Genomic DNA, 23,527 nt, shown 5'->3' on the forward strand with positions numbered 1-23,527 from the left:
AGCGGAAGAAGTAGAGGTAAAACTAAACCAATGGAGTTTAATGATTTTTTTTTTTTTTTTTCCTTAAATGTCTATGTTAGCATTGGTGTTGTGATTGTTATTTTGACTGGTATGCATTTTTAGCTATATTTTGAGCCCGTTTGGATAGGTTGTTCACAAATTTTAGACAAAACGCGGTTTTGTAAACCGGTTGGCTCCAAAAAATCAGCACATTTGTGAACAGAACCCTATACAACCAACACAAGACAAAGGAAAGAAGCTAGCTTTGCCATCTCTCTTAATGGAATGAACCTATGTATCTTTGGGATTCTAGTTGTTCTGTGGATGATGGCAAAGCTAACTTCTTTCCTTTGTCTTGTGTTAGGGTTAGGAGTCTCAACTTCATTAAGATCAACATCATCATTATTATCTGGAGAAGATGAGTAAGTAGACATTTCACCCAACCCTTCCTTACGTGTCTCAATATCATCAGGTAGCACACTTGAAATGAGGGCCCATGCTAATTCTCCAGTGGCTGCAATGTCCTTAAACATGATGTCTAATAACTCTACATTCTCCAAACCCTTCTCTTGAAATTTTACAGCATCAGGTACCTCCTACAAGTTCAACTATTTTCATTAATAACTCAAATTAGCATTGTTTATCTACTAATACAATAGTAATACAGTGAGTTATATCAAACATACCATTAGCTTCCTCTCCCACCACTCATCAGTTGCAGATATTGTCCTTTTGGCTACATCCCATCCCAATCTAGTTTCACTTCCTATTAACTTGTTCCAAAGTATTTATTCATTCTTCAATCCATCCCACTTATGCTTAAACTTATCCCTAGAATATTTCTTTCCAGTATTCTTCTCAAAAGCTTCTATAATGCTCTTCCAACCCTTTTTATTAAACTGAGTACTAGGTCAATTACTCTTAAATACCTCATCCACACAAGCTTCACAAAAGATTGTCGTTTGTTTAGATGTCCAAATAGCCGTAACAATTGAGCTATTTTTGGATGGTTTAGGGTTGGGATTTGAAGACTCCTTTATCTCACCCATCTAACATAGGTTTGTTAATAAGGTAACATGCTGATCCATGAACAATTTGGAAAAGAAATCTAGGATAAAAAAACTTGTGTATATATATATATACTAAACTTGTAGCAATAGAACTAAAGTTGGAACATTTTGAAAATAAATATCATGTAAGATCTGCTTCATCATCATTGTTTAATTTGATAATACATATAAAGTATGGTTACTGTATGTTAAAAATACAAAAGCATTGTAAAGTATGTGTATAGTGTCTATCTAGACCATCATGACTCCAACTTTTCTTTTGTCTTTTTTTTTTTTTTTTGAAAAACTTCAATGCATTAATGAGAAGGAAAGGAACAAGAATTAATCTTACAGATTGCCATTAAGGCAAGGGGAAGCTTACCATTAATGAAAAAACAAGAGTGGTTAGCACCAAAAAAAATGAGTCAAAGAAAAATTGTCTTTACTTAACATAAAAAGTATTACTTGTTATTTTAGAGATTGTTTTCTATTAAATTTTTTTGACAAACAACATCATCTCATGGTAAGCTAAACAAAAGAAGTTAAAAGATTATTTTCCAACCTATTTAAGGTTACAACTTGCAACCAAACAAAAAAAAAAAGAAATAATTTTATACGAAAATCATTAGAAAAATGACTCATTTTCTAGAAAACTTTAGTATTGTATCAAACAGGAACTACTAGAATACCCTAAAGCTAGGAAAAAAAATTAATTTTTCTAGTCAAATTTTTACTTGCATCAAAATATTTAAAGGGACTTATGGAAATAAAATTTTAGGAAACTATTTGTTTTAAATTAAAGGAAACCAAATTCTAGAAATAAATGAGTCTTCTATAATTCTCATTGTTTCTTCCCATTTCTATTCTAGCTCAACTAAGAAAATTATACATATATGTGGGGTCTCGTTTTTCAGCCCAATCCCACACGGTGGGTGGGATCTTGAACCAGCGGGCCCAATATAATGAATTTGTAGAGAGTGGGCTAAAAGGCTAGGCCTTGGTGAACGGACAGTCGTTAGTCATGGTGTTTATGATGATCGCACAGAGATGAACTGAGCTTATCCAAGAAGACTTTCTCTTCGGCACGACTTGGGTGGCTCCGGTTCTTGGACCTGGTCCCCAGCCCCCTTTCTAGACTGCTTATTCTTCCTTTTATACTAGCTTTTTTCCCTCTCCCTTTCGTGGAGGAATTCTTACATTATATAGCCCTTCTCAGTTGATCATGACCTTCCATCTGTTGATCAAGCAGGTAACTACTTGAGTGCTTGTCCTATCAGCCGCCTTCCCCCACCTTCTGTTAGTTGCATTAACCGAAACCACACTGTTCAGGGGTCCTTTTTCCCATTAATGCAGCCAGGACGTTTGTTGGCACATTCAATGCGAAGGTAACAGTTTTTCCTTGAACCGCTCCTACACTATACCCCCGTGCGCGTCCTACTGTACTCGCCCTTTCTTCTGGGAGCGCTCTAGGGGCTGCCTTTGATGGCGTGCTGTTCTTTCCTTCTAGGTTTTGGGATGCCAAGGACAGGATCGACCTTGGCTACATCTCTAGGCAATTTGGACTTTTGTTGCATGTCCTCTGCAACGTCTCTCCTCGGCGCGGGCCTTGGGCCCTAGTGTAAAGTGGGCCGGGATCACAAATTCTCTAGCCCCACAATATATTTTTATCCTTTTAATATATTCCTAAATCCCCATAAATTATCTAAAGTACTTTATAAAAATAGAATGTTAGAAAATTATTTTTCAACTAATAATGGAATGTAAATTTCTCAAAAACAACATTTATTTTTAAAAAATACAATTTACTCTCTAAGTTTGGTCAATTGTTATATTGGTCCTATAAGTATCATTAATCTTATTTGGTCCACATTTTTTGTCATTGTTAGTCCTTCCATCCATAACTTATGTTAACTCTAAAAAAATAAAATTTTAATACTAAAAAACTATTAAAAGTTCTTTTTAAAATATAAAAATGAAAGAAAATACAAATTACACATTTTAAATTTAGTCAATTATTATTTTGCCTACAAGCTGGCCCTTCGTTCTTAATCAAGACTTCACCATGTCTTCCATGTTTCTTTTTCTAACCCTAAGAAAAATGCTCCTGCTGAGAAGGCTATTTGTGAACTGTTGTATACCTATCATCACAAACAATATCCGGCCAAAATGGGCATTTGCCCCTTTCGTCCAAAAATTTAGCAAAATGCCCCTATTTTGAAACTATCTAACAAAATGCCTCTATTTTGAAACTCGATTTTTAGAAAATTGAGTAATGTGAGAAATTTTACATGGAACTCGAGTTCCATGTATTTTTTTTTTTAAGTTTGATTTCACATAACTTGATTTTATAAAAATCGAGTTTTTCATTGAAACTCGATTTTTAGAAAATCGAGTTTAAAATAGGGGCATTTAGCTAAATAGTTTCAAAATATGGGCATTTTGCTAAAGTTTTGGCAAAAAGAGCAAATGCCATTTTGGCCAACAATATCCTCACCTTGTGGGCAAGGTACCATAAAGTGGGTGGTATTGCAGTGAAGTTCAGTTATTGCTTAATTGTCTAATAATGATCTACTTGATGGGCTAATGATAAGTGGTTATGGCTCATTCGATGATCACTGCTGAGCTAAGCTGGCTAAGCAAGTGGTTAGTTGTTGGTAAATAAGTAAACATGAGTGCACCTAAGCACTGATGCAAGGGAGCTTCAGTTCAAAGTGTTGCATTCGTTACTCATGTTCGTTATTCAAATAAGTAGACAGTGCTGTAGTTGAGTTTGTTAGCAATGCAGCCTTCCTATTGGCTGTCCCCGTCATAAAGGAACGCAATGCTTATATGAACGTATACTTGTAATTGATTCTCAGTAAAGGGGCATGTGAATTAATACTTGGAGTTGGAGGGTGACTCCCTCGAACCAAAGTTACCAAACAACTTAGGATAAATTAGCATTGTTATTTAATTGTATTTAATTTAATTCCTATGTTTTAGGATAGAATTATTTCCTATGTTTTAGAATTTGTTGACGAGGTTATCTCATCATTAGCTATTTATGTACATTGAATCCATTAATGAGAATTAAGCAAAAAATTAACCAAAATAGTTTATTTTCTTTCTCAAATGATATTGGTCATCTCAAATTGACTACATTATCAATTTATTTCTCAACTACTAACACATTTCCACCCTTCATTCTCATAAGTCACATCCTACTTTTATTAGACACATTCCATTACCATCATAGATTAGAAAGGTTCACTGCATCAATGAATAAAAGAAGTCACAAAGGAGATTAGAAAAGAAAAAACTTAGCAATATTACAGATTTAGACTTGGTTCTTATCTTGATCTTGAGATGAGATTTGATAAGAAGATTGATTCTCATCTTTATCTTGTGTATTTTATTGGACAATTAACAGCTTGAGGGCCCAAAAAACAAAAGAGAGAGTATTGAAAAAGAAACTTTTTGAGTGGCAGTATTAGGATTTGAGGCTGACTAAGGTTCAGGGAACTAGATTAGACATGCTTTCTAAGCAGCAATTTTGGCCTATTTTGTGATAGTGTCATTGTGCTTTTTTGACTTGTCACAAAACAAACAAAAGTTAAACGATTGGCATATATTTCAGCGTAAAATTTCTTTGTCTAAAAAATGTTTTTAAAGTTCCCAAATTTTATCAAGGGTCCAGCACACATTAAGCTTTCTATATTTGAAAAAATTTTCTTGAAAATTAAAAAGCTGTCATTACTTTTTTAATTTTCAAGTAATTTTTTTCCAAAAATGGAAATTAATGTATACCCTAAAGGCACACATTAGTAAAATCCTTTTATCAAATAACATCTAAATTATAGCTTTAGTCTTTAAGATTTATCTCAAAACACAATCTCACAAAACAAATTGCCTCAAGAAGTACTAAATTAGATCATATACGTATTAAACTTTTGTCAAAAGACCCGAAAGGGAACTACAATACATATAGGGAAGTTACGCACGCACCCCCCTTGTGCAGTGTTCAAAACCCTCACATTATTTTTTTATTTTTTTTTTTTTTTTTTCTGAGAATCCAAAATCCTCACATAATGGTGGAAGAAGCAAATGTCATTTAAGCTCATTGGCAACTTTGGATGTACAATTTCTTCAAAATTGCAAGAAAATGAAGAAATATCACACCACAAGTAATTTGATGCCCACCAAAAGCCTTGCAACTCAACTAATTAGCACCTCATGGTGTTTACATGACATCCAAGGTTCTCCCATTTCTTGTTGTAACTATCAAATTATCAAAAAAGTAATTTGACACCACCCCAAGTTCTAAAATTTATCACATCCCAAGTAATATGCGTTTTAAGAAGATCATCATGTTATACCTGAGCTAGTGGAATTGCATCGATACTCCTTAGCATTTACAAAATAAAAAGAAGCTTTACAGAGAACAACAATAAAACAATAAACTTTCTTTCTTTGGTTAAGTGGAATTAAACCTACCTTAAACTCAAAAGTTCATGTTAGTTGAGCTTATAATTAATAATTAATTAAGCACACTCTGAGACCTTCTTTTGGAACAAAAAGGCAGGACAAGTGCAAGCTTGCACAGCCCGTCACTTACATAGTAGTAGCATACTCAATTTTACATCAATTTATCCTTAGCATTAAACCTAGGCACACCTCCTAAGCAGTGCAGGGGAAAGCCAGTACCTGCACTCCTGCCTTCTGATCCATTCTTTAAAAGACTCCGTGATCTAGAGCTTGAGAGCCACCTTCTCAAGAACTTAGCCAACTTGAACTCCAGCAAAGGAACTTCCTCCTGATTTTCATCACTGTACTTGGAGCTGTCCTGATTTTCATTATTGTCACTATCATCTGAACTAATCTCTTCATGAGAATCTGATCCTGATAACGACCTTACATCAAAATCTACAAGCTCCATTTCTCTGTAAGCAAAGTGCAGAAACAAGAAGCTGAGTTGCATGGTAATATAGTGCCAATACAAATCAAAAGATGACTTTGGCAACATCAATCAAACACCCCAATCAACTAGTTCTACCAGCCTCCTTACTTATCAAAAATATTCTTCTGAATTTCTGTTCTCTTTTTCTCCCCCTAAATTTTAATAACAAGAAAATAATGCAGTGTGGCAACTACGCACAGGTTATGTTTCAGTCTAGAGTCACCTGCTTGAGGCCCATTGATGCAGTGGCTTTCTGTTTATTCGCTCATAAACTTAACAGTTTGTCCATTACTTCTGTTACATTTTTTCCCCCCACCCACATGCTAAGTTTCATTATTTACCAAATGCACAAAGACTAAGGAACTTATAAGCAAGGGTTGAGGGAGTGTTAGGCCGGATCACCCCAACTACAAAAGATAATGCCTGATTTTAATTCTAATGATAGCAGAATGAATAGGTATACACGGATGTAGCCCCAACTCCTAATGAATGGATGTATATATGATAATACAAGTAAACATGTAATATATAAGTTAGCATCTTCTGCTCAAGCATTGTGCAGAAAATTGCACATATTTGGGCCAAAATTTATGCTTAGAAAGCATAATCTAATCTGGTTCCCTGAACCTAAAGTCAGCCTCAAACCCTAACAGGGCCACAACAAAAATTTTCTTTATTTCAATACTCTGGTCTTTTGTTCTCTATTTGGTTTGACCCTCAAGCTGTTAATAACATATTCTTTTTTGGATAGGTAATTAATAACATATTCATGTGCTTTATTATTTTTTTCTACAGTTTTCTTAAGTGATGTTCATTAGATGTCTTGCCAAAGCAAAGATTCAGAAAAAATTCCCTAATGCATCTTTGAGCCTGACTAACACGTGTGAGCACCAAGTCTGATAACATACCACAAATCATGATATAGTTTCCCGAATATCCAACACACGTCCCAAAAAATGAAACCCAACACTACTTATAAATGATACTGTGCACAAGTGCATAACAGTGTGCAACCATGATAAAGAAGAACCAAGCAAAGATTCTTACAGTGACTGCTGTTTGCAAGCCACGCTCTTGTTGCTGGGCCTTTTTCTCAAAGGTGAATATTGGACAGACATATGCCTTATGAATTGAAGCTGCATATACCACAAAGAGAAACATTAGAAAGTTTTGTGCAGTACCTTTAAATTAGAAAGGAAAGAAAAAGAGAGAGAGAGAATAAACAAATCCAAGAGGTCAAAGGAGAAATCAGAAAAGTGAAAACTAAGCAATTATACAGATATAGAAACTCTCAGATCAAATCTAGAAACCAATATATGGACAACAGACCTCCCTCTTTTTTCCTTTTTCTTTGGAGGGGCAGGGAAACTAGAAGTTCTAAAATCAGACAATAACATGAAAAAGGAAAAATGCAAATGATTGTCTATTCACCTACTCACCAACCCAATAACACCAACCCAAAAAAAAAAAAGCAAGGGGAAGGCCAATTAGGATAATGGTGGTGAGAAATGAATTGATGAATAACATAACTAATAATTAACAGTTTAAGTTTAAAACACCAAGTAGAATGGAGTAACATGATGTGCTAATTTCAAAAAATTTCTTTGCAATAAAAACCAAAAAGAGAATTTAATTTGAACAGAAAAAGAATCAAACTCAAGCTATTACGGTTTGGTCCTGATTTCTTTAAGCAATATACATTAATAAATTATAAGAGCAACAGACGAACTGCGTAACATGTACAGTATCAGCTGACAAAGTTATTATCATTTATCTGTAAGTACACATTCTAATATTCTAGTAAACAAAATGGGAGCAGCTTTTCCAACAAAGCCTGGTTCATTCTACCCTTCCTTTCGATTCATAGCTCACAATTTTTTACTTTATTTTCAAAATCAGGGGTGAAGACAGTTTTATAAACTCTCAGTTCATTAAGCTCTATGCAAATAGCATGAGTTGAACAAAATGAAGCATATATTCGTTGAAATTTACCTAAACGAATATGGCTACAACTAAATTAAATTCATTGGTCCCTTTCATCTCATATTTATATAGCTTAAATTCCAAGAAACTACAAAGGCGACAAGTAAGCAAAATGTGAGTTTGCATTAAATAGCATGAGTTGAACAAAATGAAGTACATATTTCATTGAAATTTACCTAAACTAACATGGCTACAACTAAATTAAATTCATTGGTCCCTTTCATCTCATATTTACATAGCTTAAATTCCAAGAAACTACAAAGGCGACAAGTAAGCAAAATGTGAGTTTGCATCATAAAAATAGGGCCATCAACTAAGTTTGTATATTTGATACAACCCATCCTAATTCTTAGTTTTTGTTTCCTTGTAAGTACTTCCTGATTCTTACTCTACAAAAATTCAACACAATGTTCTGTTGAAAATTATAAATTGAAAAAGTCAATATTTGCAAGTCGCAACATGTGCCCATATAAAAAATTAGGGCATGGCTAGCCATGATGCATAAATTAGCAGTCACAAGGCCCCCACAAAAAATTTAGTGGTCAAAAGTTTGGACTCAAAGAGTCAAGAAAGCATCAACAACAAAGTCTTAGTCCCAAGTTTTTGGAGTTAGCCATAGATCCTCAACAGACTATTTAGGGTCCACAATGGACTCAGGAGTCGAAACTCATAAATATAATTCTTGTAGGAATAACACTTATAGAGGTAATTCCACAAACTTGGTTGAGCAGTGAAAGAAGTAACACATATTGTTATAGAATCATCATTTTCAATAGTGATACATATGCATGGTTATACACAATCAACAAGTCGGATACACTGGACACTAATTTACTCACTAACCAATTACATGATAAAGCAAAGTAACCACAAACCTGATCACCATCCTTGATCCCAAAATTTTGAAGACACGTCTTGTCATTGATTAGCTTCTGACCATTATAGCATAAGCAAAAGTGGCCCCACACATGACACCTAATCACATCAAATTCAAAATTGGAAATCCATTTATCAAAAACAAAGCATTTACATTACAAAATTAACTCAAATAGTCAAAACCCATTTACCAAAATACACTCAACTATACAGCTCTGAAACTTTTTTTTTATCATCTGAAAAATTAATTAATTAATGAGGCAGAGTTTTACCATGAGATTTCATCAGCTGAAGAAGCAAAAACTTCCTCTATGGCTTGCTTGAGTTCCGCCACCGTGGCATTCCTTGCAACAAAAACATCTGTAGAATCAAAACAAAAAAGACCAATGTCAAAATTCTTTTTTTTTCTTTTTTTTTTGCTATTTCCTAACACAATCAAGAAACAAGAACAAGGGTTTTGCATATATGAGGCCAAAAATAAAATATTCTCAAAAAATTACAATATTATAAAATAAAATAAAAAAAACCGAGAATGAGAAGGAGAAGGGTACGGACCGAAGAGAGAAGAGTCGAGTTTGAGGACAGAGAGTTTGAGAAAGAAGGGTTGAGGCAGTTTGTGGTATTGGTGGTACCGCAAGAACAACCCTGATGAATTCGCTACTACGTCGTCGTTCGATGTCGGCGTGATATTACCGTTACTACTCTCACTGCTGCTGCTACTCAGACTCTCTTCCTCTTCCTCTTCACTGATGCTTCTTCTGCTTCTGCTTCTGCTTCGCATTGTACCTTTCAAAAATCAAAAGAACAACCAAAAAAAGAAGCAATTTCTTTGTTCTGAGATTTTGGGTCAAGAACAGAGTTTTAAGGGTTTGTTTGTTTGTTTGTTTTCTGGTTTTTGAATTTTATTTTTGATTCAAAGAGCAACGGAATGAAGAGAGAGATTTTTTGGGGATTTGGTATGTACGTTTGTTTTTGTTTTGTTTTGTTTTGCTGTGAAATTATAGAGTTGAGCAACCGACCGTTAGACTGGCGCTCCTATCCAAGCGTTCCTACACGTGTGCAGTTAAATTACTTTTATATTTCTCTGCACCGCCAGCCTCTCTCAGGTTGGAGATTGTTTTCTTCTCAAAAAAAAAAGGTTGGAGATTGTTTTTTTTTCTTTTTTTTTAATTTGAGATAGGATCCTACTGTATCCTAATTTATATAAACTGATTTTTTCCACTTCTCAAACACAACAAACACTTATATTTGTGAAGTGATTATCGCGTTAAATGTGTAAGATGATGTTGACGAGATGTTATATTGGTTTTTGATTAATAGATACGCCGACCTATTTTATTATTTAGTCTAAGCAAAAGTTGATGATATGTTAAAGATATTAATTTAGAATTTTTTTTTTTCAGTTTTTTATATATATTTCCCATAAAAATGTGGTATTAAAATGTTTCTTAAATTTTTATTAAAATTTCTTTTTCCTTAAATGATCCATTAATAAATACTTAAGGACATTTGTTAACTGGACCCATTTATTTATTATTGACAATTTTGTTATAAAAAATTTCATTAATTTAGGACTCTATATATAAATATATATATATATATATATTTAAAATATATTTAGTTTCTTCTAAAAAAATATATTCAATTGTTCGGAATATTTTTCAAATAAAAAATATGTGAAAATATCATTATGGTTCTTATATTTTGGAGTTACTGTTATTTTGGTCCATACGTTTTTGTAGCAGTTAATTTGGTTGTGTTATTTTCAATATGCAGTTAATTTTTGTTAATGAGCTAACGGTAAGAACTAAAATGATTGTAAATTGAAAATAAAAGAAACCAAATTAACAACTAGAAAAATAGTATCTTTGCTTCATCATGGGGGGGGGGGGTGGCGTTGGAATTGTGGGGGGTGGTACTTTGAACATCATTGCCCTTGTTACAATAGACTTTATAAAAAATTGGTACAAAATGTTCTAATATGACAACCAAAACATTTATTACAAGAACTCATAATTAAAATTCAAATACATTTCAAATTTCGGAAAGCAGAGACTCCTCTTCTTTAAGCCATTTGCCTCTTAAGTGCAATTAGAAAAGTCAACCTCCTATGAGTAAGGAATGAGAAGTTACACGTTGACACAATTGGAGATTTGTAGGTGAAAGGGAAGTTCCACCTTGTAAGCATTGTTATTGATTTTTGTTAACTTGCATGGACCAACCTTTTGACATGCAACTTGACAACAGTGCTAGCAGGTTGTTTTTCCTTGGTTAGGATTACCTGTATCTGCATGTTTGTGTGAATAATATTGTAAGTATATTTTGATATTTATGAATGGGCATTGCTATGCATGTTTACTCTATAGAATGCAATTTCAAATTATTCATCCTTAACATGCTCTAATGAGTCTAATCAACATACTCAGTATTATCGAAAACTTTTACTTTCTCCAATTCCAGTATCAGAAATTATTGAAGACTTTTCACTGAAAGTATCTGGAATGATCTTCTAACAGTCAATGTTCACCGTCATTGTTCATTATCACTATTCACATATGTTACTATGTGTGCAAAGATTCCTTCATTGTGCAGACATTGTTCACGCAAAGATTCCATCAGATTAATCTGGAATTATTATAGTTATTGTGCAGAATTGCTCACTTTTACTGTTTATTGTATTATTATGAATGTATTGTTCATCTTTTGTATGCCTATATATGGCATTTGTATGAGTCGTTAGAGGTAGGCTTTAGAGAGGCTTCAGAAACCAGAATAAGAGGTAAGGCAAGCATTAGGCAAACCTTAAATAGTCTCCTTTCCTCTCTCTCAATCCCTTAGGGCCTATTTGATTTGTATTGGGGTTGTATTCATTTTCTATTTTCATTTTCTATACTCAAATCTTGTACTTGTTTTTGTTTACATCTATTTTTTATGTTTGGCACCACTTTCTACTTTATCTTCCACTTCACTTTTTTTTTTCTCTGATAACCACCAACAAATGGAGAGAGAGAGAGAGAGAGAGAGAGAGATCTTTAATGTGACAAGTCAATGATTGTAGGACCCACATATTTGACTTTTTTACGAAAATGCTACTGTATTCATTTTCTAGAAAATGAAAACACCAAAAAGTTGTATTCAGTTTTTATATTCAAATCCTATTTTTTTTTTAGATACTAAAAATGAAAAATGAATACAATTATAAAGCCAAACAAGTTTTTTAGTGGTGGGTCTCACAAAAAATTGAAAGTGAATACAAAATACACCATTTTTTTGCTCAAACCAAACATGCCCTTATTAGTCCCCAAAAATCCATTCCTTGTAAAAGAAAAAATAAACCCTGTAACTCAAAATTATCCTTGTATTATTTTGAAGCAAATTGAATGAATATCAATATTTGAAGTATAATTCAAGTAAGTTTTCAAATCTTTTCAAAATAGATTTTTACTATCAGTTTTTGCATATTATACTGTTATTCTGTTCTTGCAGAACGTTTCTTTCTTAGCATCCATCCATATTATTCTCTTCATTTCACTCACTCGTATTGCCACCCGAGTTGTTAATGGTATATATATACTTTGAATATATAATTTGTAATGGGTCTTTAATAATATGCTTATATGGATATGGGTGTGATTAATGATTAATTTAATTCTTCTCTAAATAAAGCTAATCTCTTGTTGTGGTTGAATTTATATGTGTGCTTAGGGCTAGATGAATTTTTTTGGATAATGAAGTTGGATATATATAGGTTAGTTGATTCATTAATCCATGCATGATGTATACATGAGTTAATGAAGGTGTTTGAATCTTAAGATTAGTTGCATGAATTGAATTATGAATTAAATTTATGCATGGATACATTCATCAAAGTATAAGTTTATATGATTTATCCTCATATTTGAACATGAGTTTACATGCTAGCCTTTTAGTTAGTATTGTGAATTCCATTATTTTCAAGTCAAAAGCTTGATATATATCCAAAAGCATTTTTCAAGGTGATTTCCAAACTTGGTTTAAAAAGTAAAGAGTGATTCAAAGTAAAATCTATTTTCAAAAGTGTTTTTTAAAGAATGTTCCAAATCATTCAAGTTCTTAAAATTTGCTTCATAAAAATGTTTTTTTTTTTTCCAAGACAAAGTTTCTTCTAAAAATCCCATGAAAACCTTTTTCCTAAAACAAAATTTCCCAAAAACCCAAGGGATTTCTTTTTTTAAAATCCTTTTCCTAAAAAAAAAAAAAAAAAAAAAAAAAAAAAAAAAAACCCTGAAATTTTCCTCTAAAATATTTTTTCTTAGAAAAAATTTTTTCTTGAAAATTCGTGGGATTTCCTTTCAAATACTATTTGCCTAGAAGATATATTTTCCAAAAATTCAAGGGATTTAATTTAATTTGTAAAAACCTCTTTAAACCATGCCAAATCCTAACCTGCTCGGTATTAAATTAGGAGAGGCGGTGCCATTTTTTTAAATCCGTTTCTTGTCACATGGGTATGTGCCTCTCTTTTTTTTTCTTCTTTCTTTGTCTCTACTTGTCTTCTTCTTCTTTCTTCTGTTTTGCTTTTGAGTCAAGCAATTCAATTCGTTATTGATTTTCTCTGACTCTAACATGCCCTTTCTCTCTAAGGTGCCTATATTTTCAATGACTAATCCTCCAATCGGAAAGTTGGTCCGGGCATGAATTTCACCAATTGTTGCAGTGTAGTTTCATGGTTATAAATCGGTACACAAAGCGTAGGTTAATTTCCATGCCAATCCTATCTCATGCGCCTCATCATGCATTGGCCTCTGGTAATTTTTTTTTCTTTGTATGCTTGCTAGCTTAATGGCTTGTTTGGAAGTTTAGAGAGGGAGGAGAGTAGAGGGGACTAGAGGGGAGGAGAGTATAGTGGAATAGTTCTCCTCCACCTTATTTGGATGTTTTTAAAATTAGTAAGGGGAAAGAGAGTAATTAGCCCTCCCCTTGTTTGGATGTTTTAAAAATTAGGATGGAGAGGAGAGGAAATGATTAAAATAGACAAATTTACCCCTATTTGAAAATGGACTTGCCATATTAGTCTATTATTAATTTAGAAAAGATAAATTAGGAAATTTATCTAGTTAATAATTTATCTACTCTATTCTCCCTCCAAATCTCTCCAATTTGGGGGAATTAAAAATGAGGGGTTAGAGGTGGTTAAAACCCTTCCAAACTCCTCCCCCTCCTTCCTTAAAAAACTTCCAAATAAGGTAATTGAATTACTCTCTCTCTTTTTACTCTACTCCCCCTCTTTTTTTAAACTTCCAAACAGGCCATAAATCTTTTATAGTTGTTGCCAACTTATCTTTTTCCTTTTTTTTTTCTTTTGTCATGCAGACTATGCTTTCACAAGATAGTAAAAGCACGCATACATGTTTGTCGTGTTTGATGTTTATTTACTGTATATATATGGCATCTTCGTGGTTCCACTTGCTCCTCTTGTGTGCGAGAGCAATTCAATTTTTTGCTTTACTTGCTTCTAATATTCTGTTTTTCTCTTTTGCAGTAACCAGTCCTTGGCCCTCCTTGTTTGATTAAGACTTTGTTTAAGTGGAAAACCATATTTTTCCGCATTTTCTTATGTTTGGTAATATCACATAAAAAACCTTCTAGAAAAATTATTTGATAACTTCTCTTATTTAACTTGACATGAACTAGAGTTGTTTTCCCCAAAAAAACTTCTAGAAAACAACTCTATCTCATCAAAGCTATAAGAAAAATTACTCTATTTCACACAAAAACTAAATAAAGGAAGTTAAGAGATAGTTTTCCAACTCATTTTAAGATCATTACCAAATATAGGAAAATAAGATAGTTTTTTAGAAAATACTTATTGAAACATAATTCATTTTCCAAAAAATGTTAATGTCAAAACAAACAAAATTAAAGAGAGTCTCTCTCTCTCTCTCTCTCCCCTTGTTTTTGTATGTAGTGGCGGCTCTAAGATGGTTATTAAGAAACTTAAATTATACAAAATTTAATAAAGAGACAATTTGAATATATCAACGTCAGTTAAAAAAAAAAAAAAGAATATATCAATGTTACAAAAAAAAAAAAAACACGCAAATACATGAAATATTACAATTTTTTTGTACTAACAAAGAGAATAAGAAAAAAAAATAGACTAATAAAAGATAAAGTGCAAATTGAAAATACTAATATGAGAATAATAAAGTAACCACAACAATTTTTTAACAAATCTTATGTAATAAGTTGTTAGTCTGTTATTGGTAGGTAAAACATGTCAATATTGAACTCGAATTAGAGTAACAACTTACCACATAAGATTTATTGTGAAAATATTGTGGATATAGCATTACTCTTATATTTATTGAACTCGAATTCTTATGAGTCTCAAGTAAAAGTGTTCAAAATTTTTATTAAGGTGGTCAAAATAGGTTAATTTAGTAAATAATTTATTTTTTTAAAGTGTATATATACAATAGTTTTCTCTTAAAAATTTAGATTTTGGATTTTTAAAATTTAGCCTTAGTTTTCTCTTAAAAATTAAGTTGACCCCAATAGTCCCAAAAAAGGAAAAGGAACCCTCATCCAAACCTATATTCCCTCCTTCAAAAAAAATTAAAAAATTAAAAAAAAAAACTTATTATTTTAAAATTTGAGCCTAAACACCCTAAAAATTTTTAAGTTGGTCTATTGCTTCAACAAATTGCGATGCAATAAGGCTATGTTTCATTTGAAAGAAAATATTTTCCAGCTATAAAATATTTTTTTGAAGTGTTTGGTTGCATTTTTAAAAATACTCCGGAAAATATTTTGAAGTATTTAGTTGCATTCCCGAAAATACTATGAAAGAAATGTTTTCTATTACTTTCTCACATGTTCTCATCTCCCAAGCACATATATAATAAAAAAGAAAAATTTTAGTTTAAAAAAAATTATTATTTTAAAATTTGAGCCTAAAATATTTGGCACCGTCAAAAACTTTAAATTGGTCTAAAGGACCCAACGAGATATTACTTCAACAAATTGCGATGCAATAAGTGTTTATTCAAAGGTTTTCATGGTAACAAAATAGTAAAGGCAACAAATACGAAATCTAATTAGTTGAAGGATATTATAGCAAAATTTTTATTGTAATAAGTTATTGCTTCAACAATTTGTAGCAATACTTCCTAAAAAAAAAAAACAATTTGTAGCAATAAATATTAGAAATGTTAATTGATAATTGGCCCCAAAAAAAAATGATGATTCTTTGTCCTACACACCATGCTCAAAAAAAAAAATAAAAAATAAAAAAAATTAACAGCCAAAAGGACTACACAATTAATAAAACACAAACAAACACAATTTTTTTGAATATAAAGGCATGAAGCTTAAAATTTTTTGTCCATTTCAATATTTGGATTTCCAATACCATTCTTACATTACATCAAACCAAATTCACAACTCTAAAAGCACAATACGCAAAAATTTTGAATTTAATGCAAAACAATAGAATCTAAAAATGAAGAGGGTAAATTTACATTCAATATTACTAACGTTTCGTTTGTTTCAAAAAAAAATATTTTTAGGAAAATATTTTCATATTTTACAATGTTTGTTTTGTTGTAAAATATTTTCAGCAAACCAAAACAACCAAGACAAATTTGTGAAAATTTTTTTACACTTGAAATATTGGTAAAACATTTTACATTTTGTGCACTCACTTATTCCCCAATACTCTACCTCACTCTCACACTCTTAGTATTTTCTCCAAAACTCAATCCACCATGGTCCTTCTCTCCACCCATCATCGGCTCCACCTTAGGCACCATCCATCATTGGGTCCACTATTACCACTCCACCTAAGGGTTTTTTTTTTTTTTTTTTTTTTTGTAATCCTCTATTGTTGTTGTCGGCTCCACCATTTCTTGGCCACCTCCACTATCATCAGCTCATCCATAGGTTCTTAGTTCTAATTTTTTTTCCCCTTTACTATCAATTGGGTTTACCAATCTGGGTTTTTGCTCCATTTGGGTTAATTGTGGCTGCTTTTATGGGTTGATGTGGATGGTTGGGACAAATTGTGGGTCATGGTGGTGGTTAGGTTGTGGTTTGTGGTGGTGGAGGGTAGGTAGCTGAAATGGTTTATGGGTTGTTGCGGCGGCTGTGTTGTGGTGGTGATTGGGTTATGGGTCACGGTAGTGGCTAGGTTGTGTCGATATGGGCTTTTTCTCCGTTTAGGTCAATCGTGGCTGTTTTTGTGGGTTGTCGTGGATGGTTGGGATGAATTGTGGGTCATGGTGGTGGATGGGTTGTGGTTCGTGGTGATGGAGGGTGAGTAGTTGAAATGATTTGTGGGTTGTTGTGGTGGCTATGTTGTGGGTTGTAGTGGTAGTTGTGTTGTGGATTGCAGTGGTTGGTTGGCTGCTTTTTAACTCTTTTCCTCTCCAATATGTGTATTTGAGTTGTCAGTTGAGTGGTGGTAGTTTGGTTTTTGCCAATATGGTGGTGGTTTGGGTGGTTGATAGATTGGTGGTGCATTGGTTTTTGCTTATTTGGTGGTGGTTACTTGGATTTGATGGGCTATGAGATTAAGAAAATTTTTTCATTTTACCATAAAACAAACACTTGAAAATAATTTCTTGCCATTTTCATGTAAATAATCAAACACAATAAAATGAAAATATTTTCAGTAAAATATTTTACATTTGAAAATATTTTGCTTTGAAACAAATGGAGCATAAATTAAAAGAAGTTATAGAACTGTTTAAAAACTAAAACCTACCATCTGTTCAAGTTTAACCACTTTCTATAATTGAAAAAGATGAGGACGAAGAAGCTTATGCCTGTGAGATAAGTGGGAATGGCTAAGATCCAAAAAATGCACTTTTTTTTCTTTCTTTTTTTTTTTTTTGAGAAAAAGGCAAAATTGGTAATTTATATTAAACCTTGCAAATCATAAATGTAACAACAATAAAGATCTAGAGGAACAGACTTCATCTAAACTTGAAAACTAGAACAAAATCTCACTCTCTTGGCTAGAGCATGAGCCAAAGCGATGCCCTACCTAAGAGTATGCGAGAAGGAATAGTTCTGAAGAGAACTAACTGAAGACATTATTATGTCTTTTATCAAATGACCAAAAGAAGAACTTGAGAAATTTCCATGCCGAAGAGCATTTGTAGAGATCTCCAAATCACCTTTGAGGATAGAACTGGGAATACCAATCTCGTGAATAAAGTAAGTAGCCCTTCTTGCTGCCATTGTTTCCAAGAGTACCACTAAAGGAGGCTGGGGAATTTTTTCGAATAACATTGCCAAAACTTCGACTTTTGAATTGCGAACCACCACACCAATGCCCGCTGCATTCTGCTCAACAAACATAGCACCATTATAATTTGTCTTCCATGTATTGGGATCTAGAGGTCTCCAAATAGCTTGCCAAGGCCAAGCTATGCTTGTAAATCTATTTCGCAGTTTCTGGAACTCCTACAGATGAGCCTGAGCTGTAGTTGAAATTTTTTCAACAAGCAGAATTGGTTCATTTGCCCGAGCTTTGTTGCGCCTTTGCCAAATTGTCTAGTACACCATTGTAAACAATTCTAAGTTGAGAAAAGAAATCCTGACTAGGCCAAATAAATCTGCAAAAGAGGTTAGAGAAAATAACATGGATTTAACAAACCAAATGTTTGATGCCAAATTGGTCTAATCTTATCACACAACCACAAAGCATGAAGGGTGGTTTCAAGCTCTTTCTAGCATTGACAACAGCTGGGATTTGAAATGATTTTTCTCTTCAACAGATTCTCTAAGGTAGGTAAAGAATCTATGCAAGCTCTCCAAAGGGATGACTTCACCTTATTAAGGACTTTCAAATTTCACAGGCTAGACCAAAACTGTTTGGATCCATCTAAATTAGAAGATGCAACTAACTTAGGGTCCGTTTGGATACAGCTGAAAACTGAAAACTGAAACTGAAAACTGAAAAACACTGTAGCGAAATAATTTTTAAATGTGTGAATAGTATCATGGGACCCATTTTTAATGAAAAAGTTGCTGAAAAGTGAAATTTGTGGGTCCGTGAACAGTACACGATGTGCTGTGATTGGTCCAAAAAAATTTGAAAAGTCAAAGTTTGCGGCTACTGTTCATTGAACAGTGCATGAACAGTAGCCGCAACACCCAAAACGCGTGAAAAAAAAAAAAAAAAAAAAAAAAAAAAAAAAAAAAAACGCAAACGCAGGATTGGGCAGAAAACGCCCAATCCAAACGCACTCTCATTGTTCTCAACCTCACACAACAACTTATAACCCAACTTAACAATGTAGGCCCCATGTGTAGAAGTCGGCCAATACAAGAATTTGGTTGTGAAACGGTGCTCAAGGGAATAGATTTGATTTTTTCAACTTAGAAAGGCAGGAACACTTGATCCAATAATTGAGAATTCCACCTGCCCAAATCTTCATCTAACAAATCTGCAACAATACAATCCTCGTGACGAAATTGAACAGGAGAAACCACCTTGCCATCACCAACCCTAGGGAGCCAATTATTCTTATAAATCTAAGCAGTGAAACCATCCCCAATCCTCCATTTGGCACCTAAAGAAATAACACATCTAGCACCAAGGATGCTCTTCCACGCAAAAGAAATAGATTTCTCTTTAGCATCAAACATGGTTCCATTTGGAAAATACTTGGCTTTAAAAACTTTAATGAAAAGGGAATTTGTATCATGAATCAACCTCCAAACTTACTTAGCTAGCATAGCTTCATTGAATTTTCCCAACTCTCTAAAGCCCATTCCACCTTCATAAAGGTAAATGATGACACTTTTAAATTAATTATGATCCAATTTAATTCTTAGGATAACTTACACCAATGTTTCACAAAAATGACATCACTCTTAAATATTTATAGACAAAAATGATGACACCTCTAGTATTTGGACAAATACAACAAATAAGTACATTTCATCTCACATCATGACTTCCCTTACAAAATGTTCTATTTTTATAAAAAAAATATATGTACTCTCTTGTACAAATCTTAAGTGGGTTGTGTCATTTTCAACAAATCTTGAGGAATGAGTGTCATTTCATCTATAGTTTGGATTAAAAAAATTAAAAGAATTGCACAACATGAAGCAAGTCACAATATGAGAGGATATGTATAAAAATATTATACAAACCTCAAGGAAGTTAAACTTAAAAAAAAAATATATATATATATATATATATATATATTTAATAAAGTTGAGAGCATGGGCTTAATTATTACATTTTATACAAACCTCAAGAAAGAGTGTCATTTTGCAAAATGTTTGGTAGAATCTCGTTTCATGAAATCTCCAAGTGAGATTGATTGAATTTCTGAAAACACCTTCTCCCATTTAAATCCTCAAATTTCCTTCAATTTGAATTCATACACATGGTATTTATAATCCAATGGTCTTAAAAAAACCAATGTAAGCCACACAAAATCAGATAAATGCCATGTATATCACATTTGCAAAACATTGAAGTAATTCTTAATTGTCAAAGAGGAGCAATTCATTACAAGTCTTTGTATTTTGTTGGACCATTGGATTTGAGTTGTCCTACCAACCATTTTCAAATGCCCAAACATAATTATATAAAAGCATTTACATTTGATAATGCAAAATGGGTTTTTAGCTAAATTAGACATCATTGTAGCAACATTTAAAAAAAAAAAATCTCACACATGCTTGTCTATTACTGTTCACAATTATACATATTCTTCAGTGCCTATAAAAAAATACACAAACATTGTAGCATTTGTAAGGGCTCGTTTGGTTTAAACATGACTCAATTTTCATAACTCAATACTCATAACTCATAACTCTAACTCAAATCTCATAACTCATAACTCAAACCCCACTATCACTCAAAAACTCCAAAATTTTTGTTTGGTTACAAAACTTAGTCACATATCTCAACTTTTAAGTCCACTTTTTGCCAAAATGGTGGAACCCACCCCACTGACACTACACAAGGGTTATGGTTGCTACCTGTGTCCATTTCCTCTTCCCCTCTTTCATATTCTTCCAAGTCCATCACCACTATCAATGGCAAACTCAGAACCCACCACTGTCAACACCACCAACAGCCAAAAAAAAAAATCTCAACCAAAAGAAAATCCAACCATCAGCTACACCCACAAAAAGAAAAAATTTCCAATCATCAATACCACCACCAACCACACAAACCCACCTCTATCACAACCCAAGCTTCAAACCACAACTACAAACATAGAAAATCCAAACACACCAACACAAAATCTTCAGATCGGTGATTCAAAATTGTCAACCCAAACCCACAAACACAGAAAACCCAAACTCAAACCCAGGAATCCTTAGATCGAAGACCAAAATTATGAAAATGAGGAGTGAGTTTCTGTTTTTGGGTATATATTTATGCATGGATGAACATGGTGAGTGGGTTTGAAGAAGAAAACAAGAAAGCAAAAGAAAAGAAAGAAAGGCGAAACCAGGAAGAAGAAAAGGAAAAAAAAAAAAAAAAAAAACTCGTTGGTGGTGGAGTGGGTCTGATGAAGAAATAAAGAAAGAAAAAAAAAAAATGAAGAAGAAGAAGAAAAAAGGTTGTTGGTGGTGGAGTGGGTATGAAGAAAAAAGAAAGAAGAAGCAGAGAAAAAGCAAAAAAAGAAAAGAGAAAAGGGAAGCCGATGGAACTCTGTAGAAGAAAAAAGAAAGAAAGAAAAAAAAGTAGTATAACACTGTTACTTGACAGTGATAAGTCAGGCGAATGAGTTCCACAAATTTTATTTTTTTACCATTTTGCCACTATCTCTCATAATCCATAATCTGAAAACACCAAAATTGTGTTTTCAGTTTCCATCATCCAAGCTCAAAATTTTGAGTTTTTGAGTGATGAAAACAAACATCTAAAACCAAGCCAAACATTGCATTATTTGTGGGATCCACGAGTTTTGAATAATGGATCATGAAAACTGAGTGATATTACTCAATTTTTGGACTATCCAAACAAACTCTAAATCTTTTTTTTTGTTTTTGTTTTTTTCACTCTCACACTTTTACCTCTGCCATCTCATTAGTACGTCTTTCCTCTCTTGCACTCTAACTCCTTTGCTCTCTTATAAAATTTGTTTTGTATTTGGTACTACCTTATCACTAATATGGTGAGAACCAAGGTTATCAAAATCGGGATTCTACATAGGATCGTGAGAGGTAAGTAGGATCGTGAATCATAGGATCGAAGCATGGATCGTAAGATCCTACCTATTTTCAGATTTTAAGCAAAAAATCTATTGATAGTAACTTTGTATGTTGAATAATCACTTAAAATATGAATCGATCCATTAAGAAAAAAAATATTTGTATCATAAAATGTAATTTGCATGCACTACATCGTTAAGTCATACTAACGAAACAAAATATATTTAACTTTTGGCATAATGTATCTAAAAGTTTTGTACATATTTAATTAGCAACTAAATACCAAAATATTATCTACACATATGGAAAATGTTTTCCAAATTCTAAGTTCCAAATCCAAAATAAGTTAGGCTAGTTAGCAAATAAAAACTAGCTGATTACAAATTTACAATATATAATCCAAAAGAGAATTATCATTCTAAGATTCTTCTAATCTAATCACTGTCATTATCATTACCCATTTCATCATCTATGTCCTTCCCAGTATCAACATCCATAGCGTAATCATCGAAATCCCTAACTCTCTCAAATCCAAGTGGGGGCCCATCACTATCAACATCATTAAAACCATCATCATTATCATGATATTCATCACTAACATCACAAACTAGCACACTTTTTTCCTTTAGCAGCAACTCTTGAAACCTCATCATCATCACCTAACATTGATAACCAAAATATACAATATATACAAATTTTTTTTATAAGTATACAAATATACAATAATGATCAGTGATCACACATTCAAACTATACATAGGTAAGTTGTATAAATATTAGCTATAAAGGAAGGCTTTATAGTTATAAATTAATACCTTCATTGTCTTCATCAAAATTTGCACCATCATCTTTTGAATCTAAACCATCTGCTACTAACTACTCATCATCAGAAGTCAAATTGTCCAAACCAATTTCTTCTTTTGTACTTGATGTTTTAGCTCTTTTCTCTTTTATCTCCAAGTTGTACATAACGAAGACTAAGTCATTCATTTTTTTTTTCCTGGTGTAAGTGATTTCTCCTTTTTGAATGTACCTATAGTTGTAACAATTTTAATAGAGAATTCTCAAACAGAAGGGAGGGGGGAAGAAACAAACTTTTAACTAAGAAATAAAATGAAAAACCATATTGTCATAATATATCAAAGTCATTTGGTCTTACCATTTCAAACACACTCCAATTTCTTTCACAACCAGAAGAGCTACATGTTTAATTCAATATTCTTATAGCAAATTTTTTCAATTCAGGACAGTCATCTCCATATGAGTCCCACCACTCAGCTGATACATATATGAATTACAATGCCTTAGTCTTAAGAATATAATCTACAACTAATAATGATGAATTTAAATGTAAAACAAAAAACGAAAAACAAAATTGTTGCTTGGCTTTTTAATAATTCTAGCTAGTATGGTAGCTTCAATACCAAAGAGTCCCTTTGCTTGTTTGAATTTTTCAAGTTGGACATCTATCTTTTTCCCATCACTAACTTCTTGAACCATTTGTTGAA

The 23,527-nt window shown here is 32.7% G+C and overlaps 1 protein-coding gene across 1 annotated transcript; it reads right to left on the reverse strand.

Moving 5' to 3' along the window:
• Positions 1 to 5,476: 5,476 nt before the first annotated feature.
• Positions 5,477 to 9,800, reverse strand: LOC115992209. Its single transcript, XM_031116304.1, has 5 exons — positions 9,400 to 9,800; positions 9,117 to 9,204; positions 8,844 to 8,943; positions 7,033 to 7,121; positions 5,477 to 5,968 (listed from the first exon to the last, which is right to left on the reverse strand). The coding sequence occupies exons 1-5, from the start codon at positions 9,623 to 9,625 to the stop codon at positions 5,665 to 5,667; spliced, it is 807 nt and encodes a 268-aa protein (XP_030972164.1). The 5' UTR covers positions 9,626 to 9,800; the 3' UTR covers positions 5,477 to 5,664.
• Between the last annotated feature and the right edge of the window lie 13,727 nt (positions 9,801 to 23,527).

This window comes from Quercus lobata, chromosome 5 (genome assembly GCF_001633185.2).
Source record: "Quercus lobata isolate SW786 chromosome 5, ValleyOak3.0 Primary Assembly, whole genome shotgun sequence".
NCBI lineage: Eukaryota > Viridiplantae > Streptophyta > Magnoliopsida > Fagales > Fagaceae > Quercus > Quercus lobata.

What these genes read in the sequence shown, in the direction of transcription:
- LOC115992209 (XM_031116304.1), bottom strand. Translation starts at nt 9,625, where the DNA reads ATGCGAAGCAGAAGCAGAAGCAGAAGAAGCATCAGTGAAGAGGAAGAG. An exon ending in TCAGCTGATGAAATCTCATG is followed by an intron (nt 8,944 to 9,116) that starts GTAAAACTCTGC and finishes TGATGTGATTAG; the next exon opens with GTGTCATGTGTGGGGCCACT. An exon ending in GCTTGCAAACAGCAGTCACT is followed by an intron (nt 5,969 to 7,032) that starts GTAAGAATCTTT and finishes CTTTGCTTACAG; the next exon opens with AGAAATGGAGCTTGTAGATT.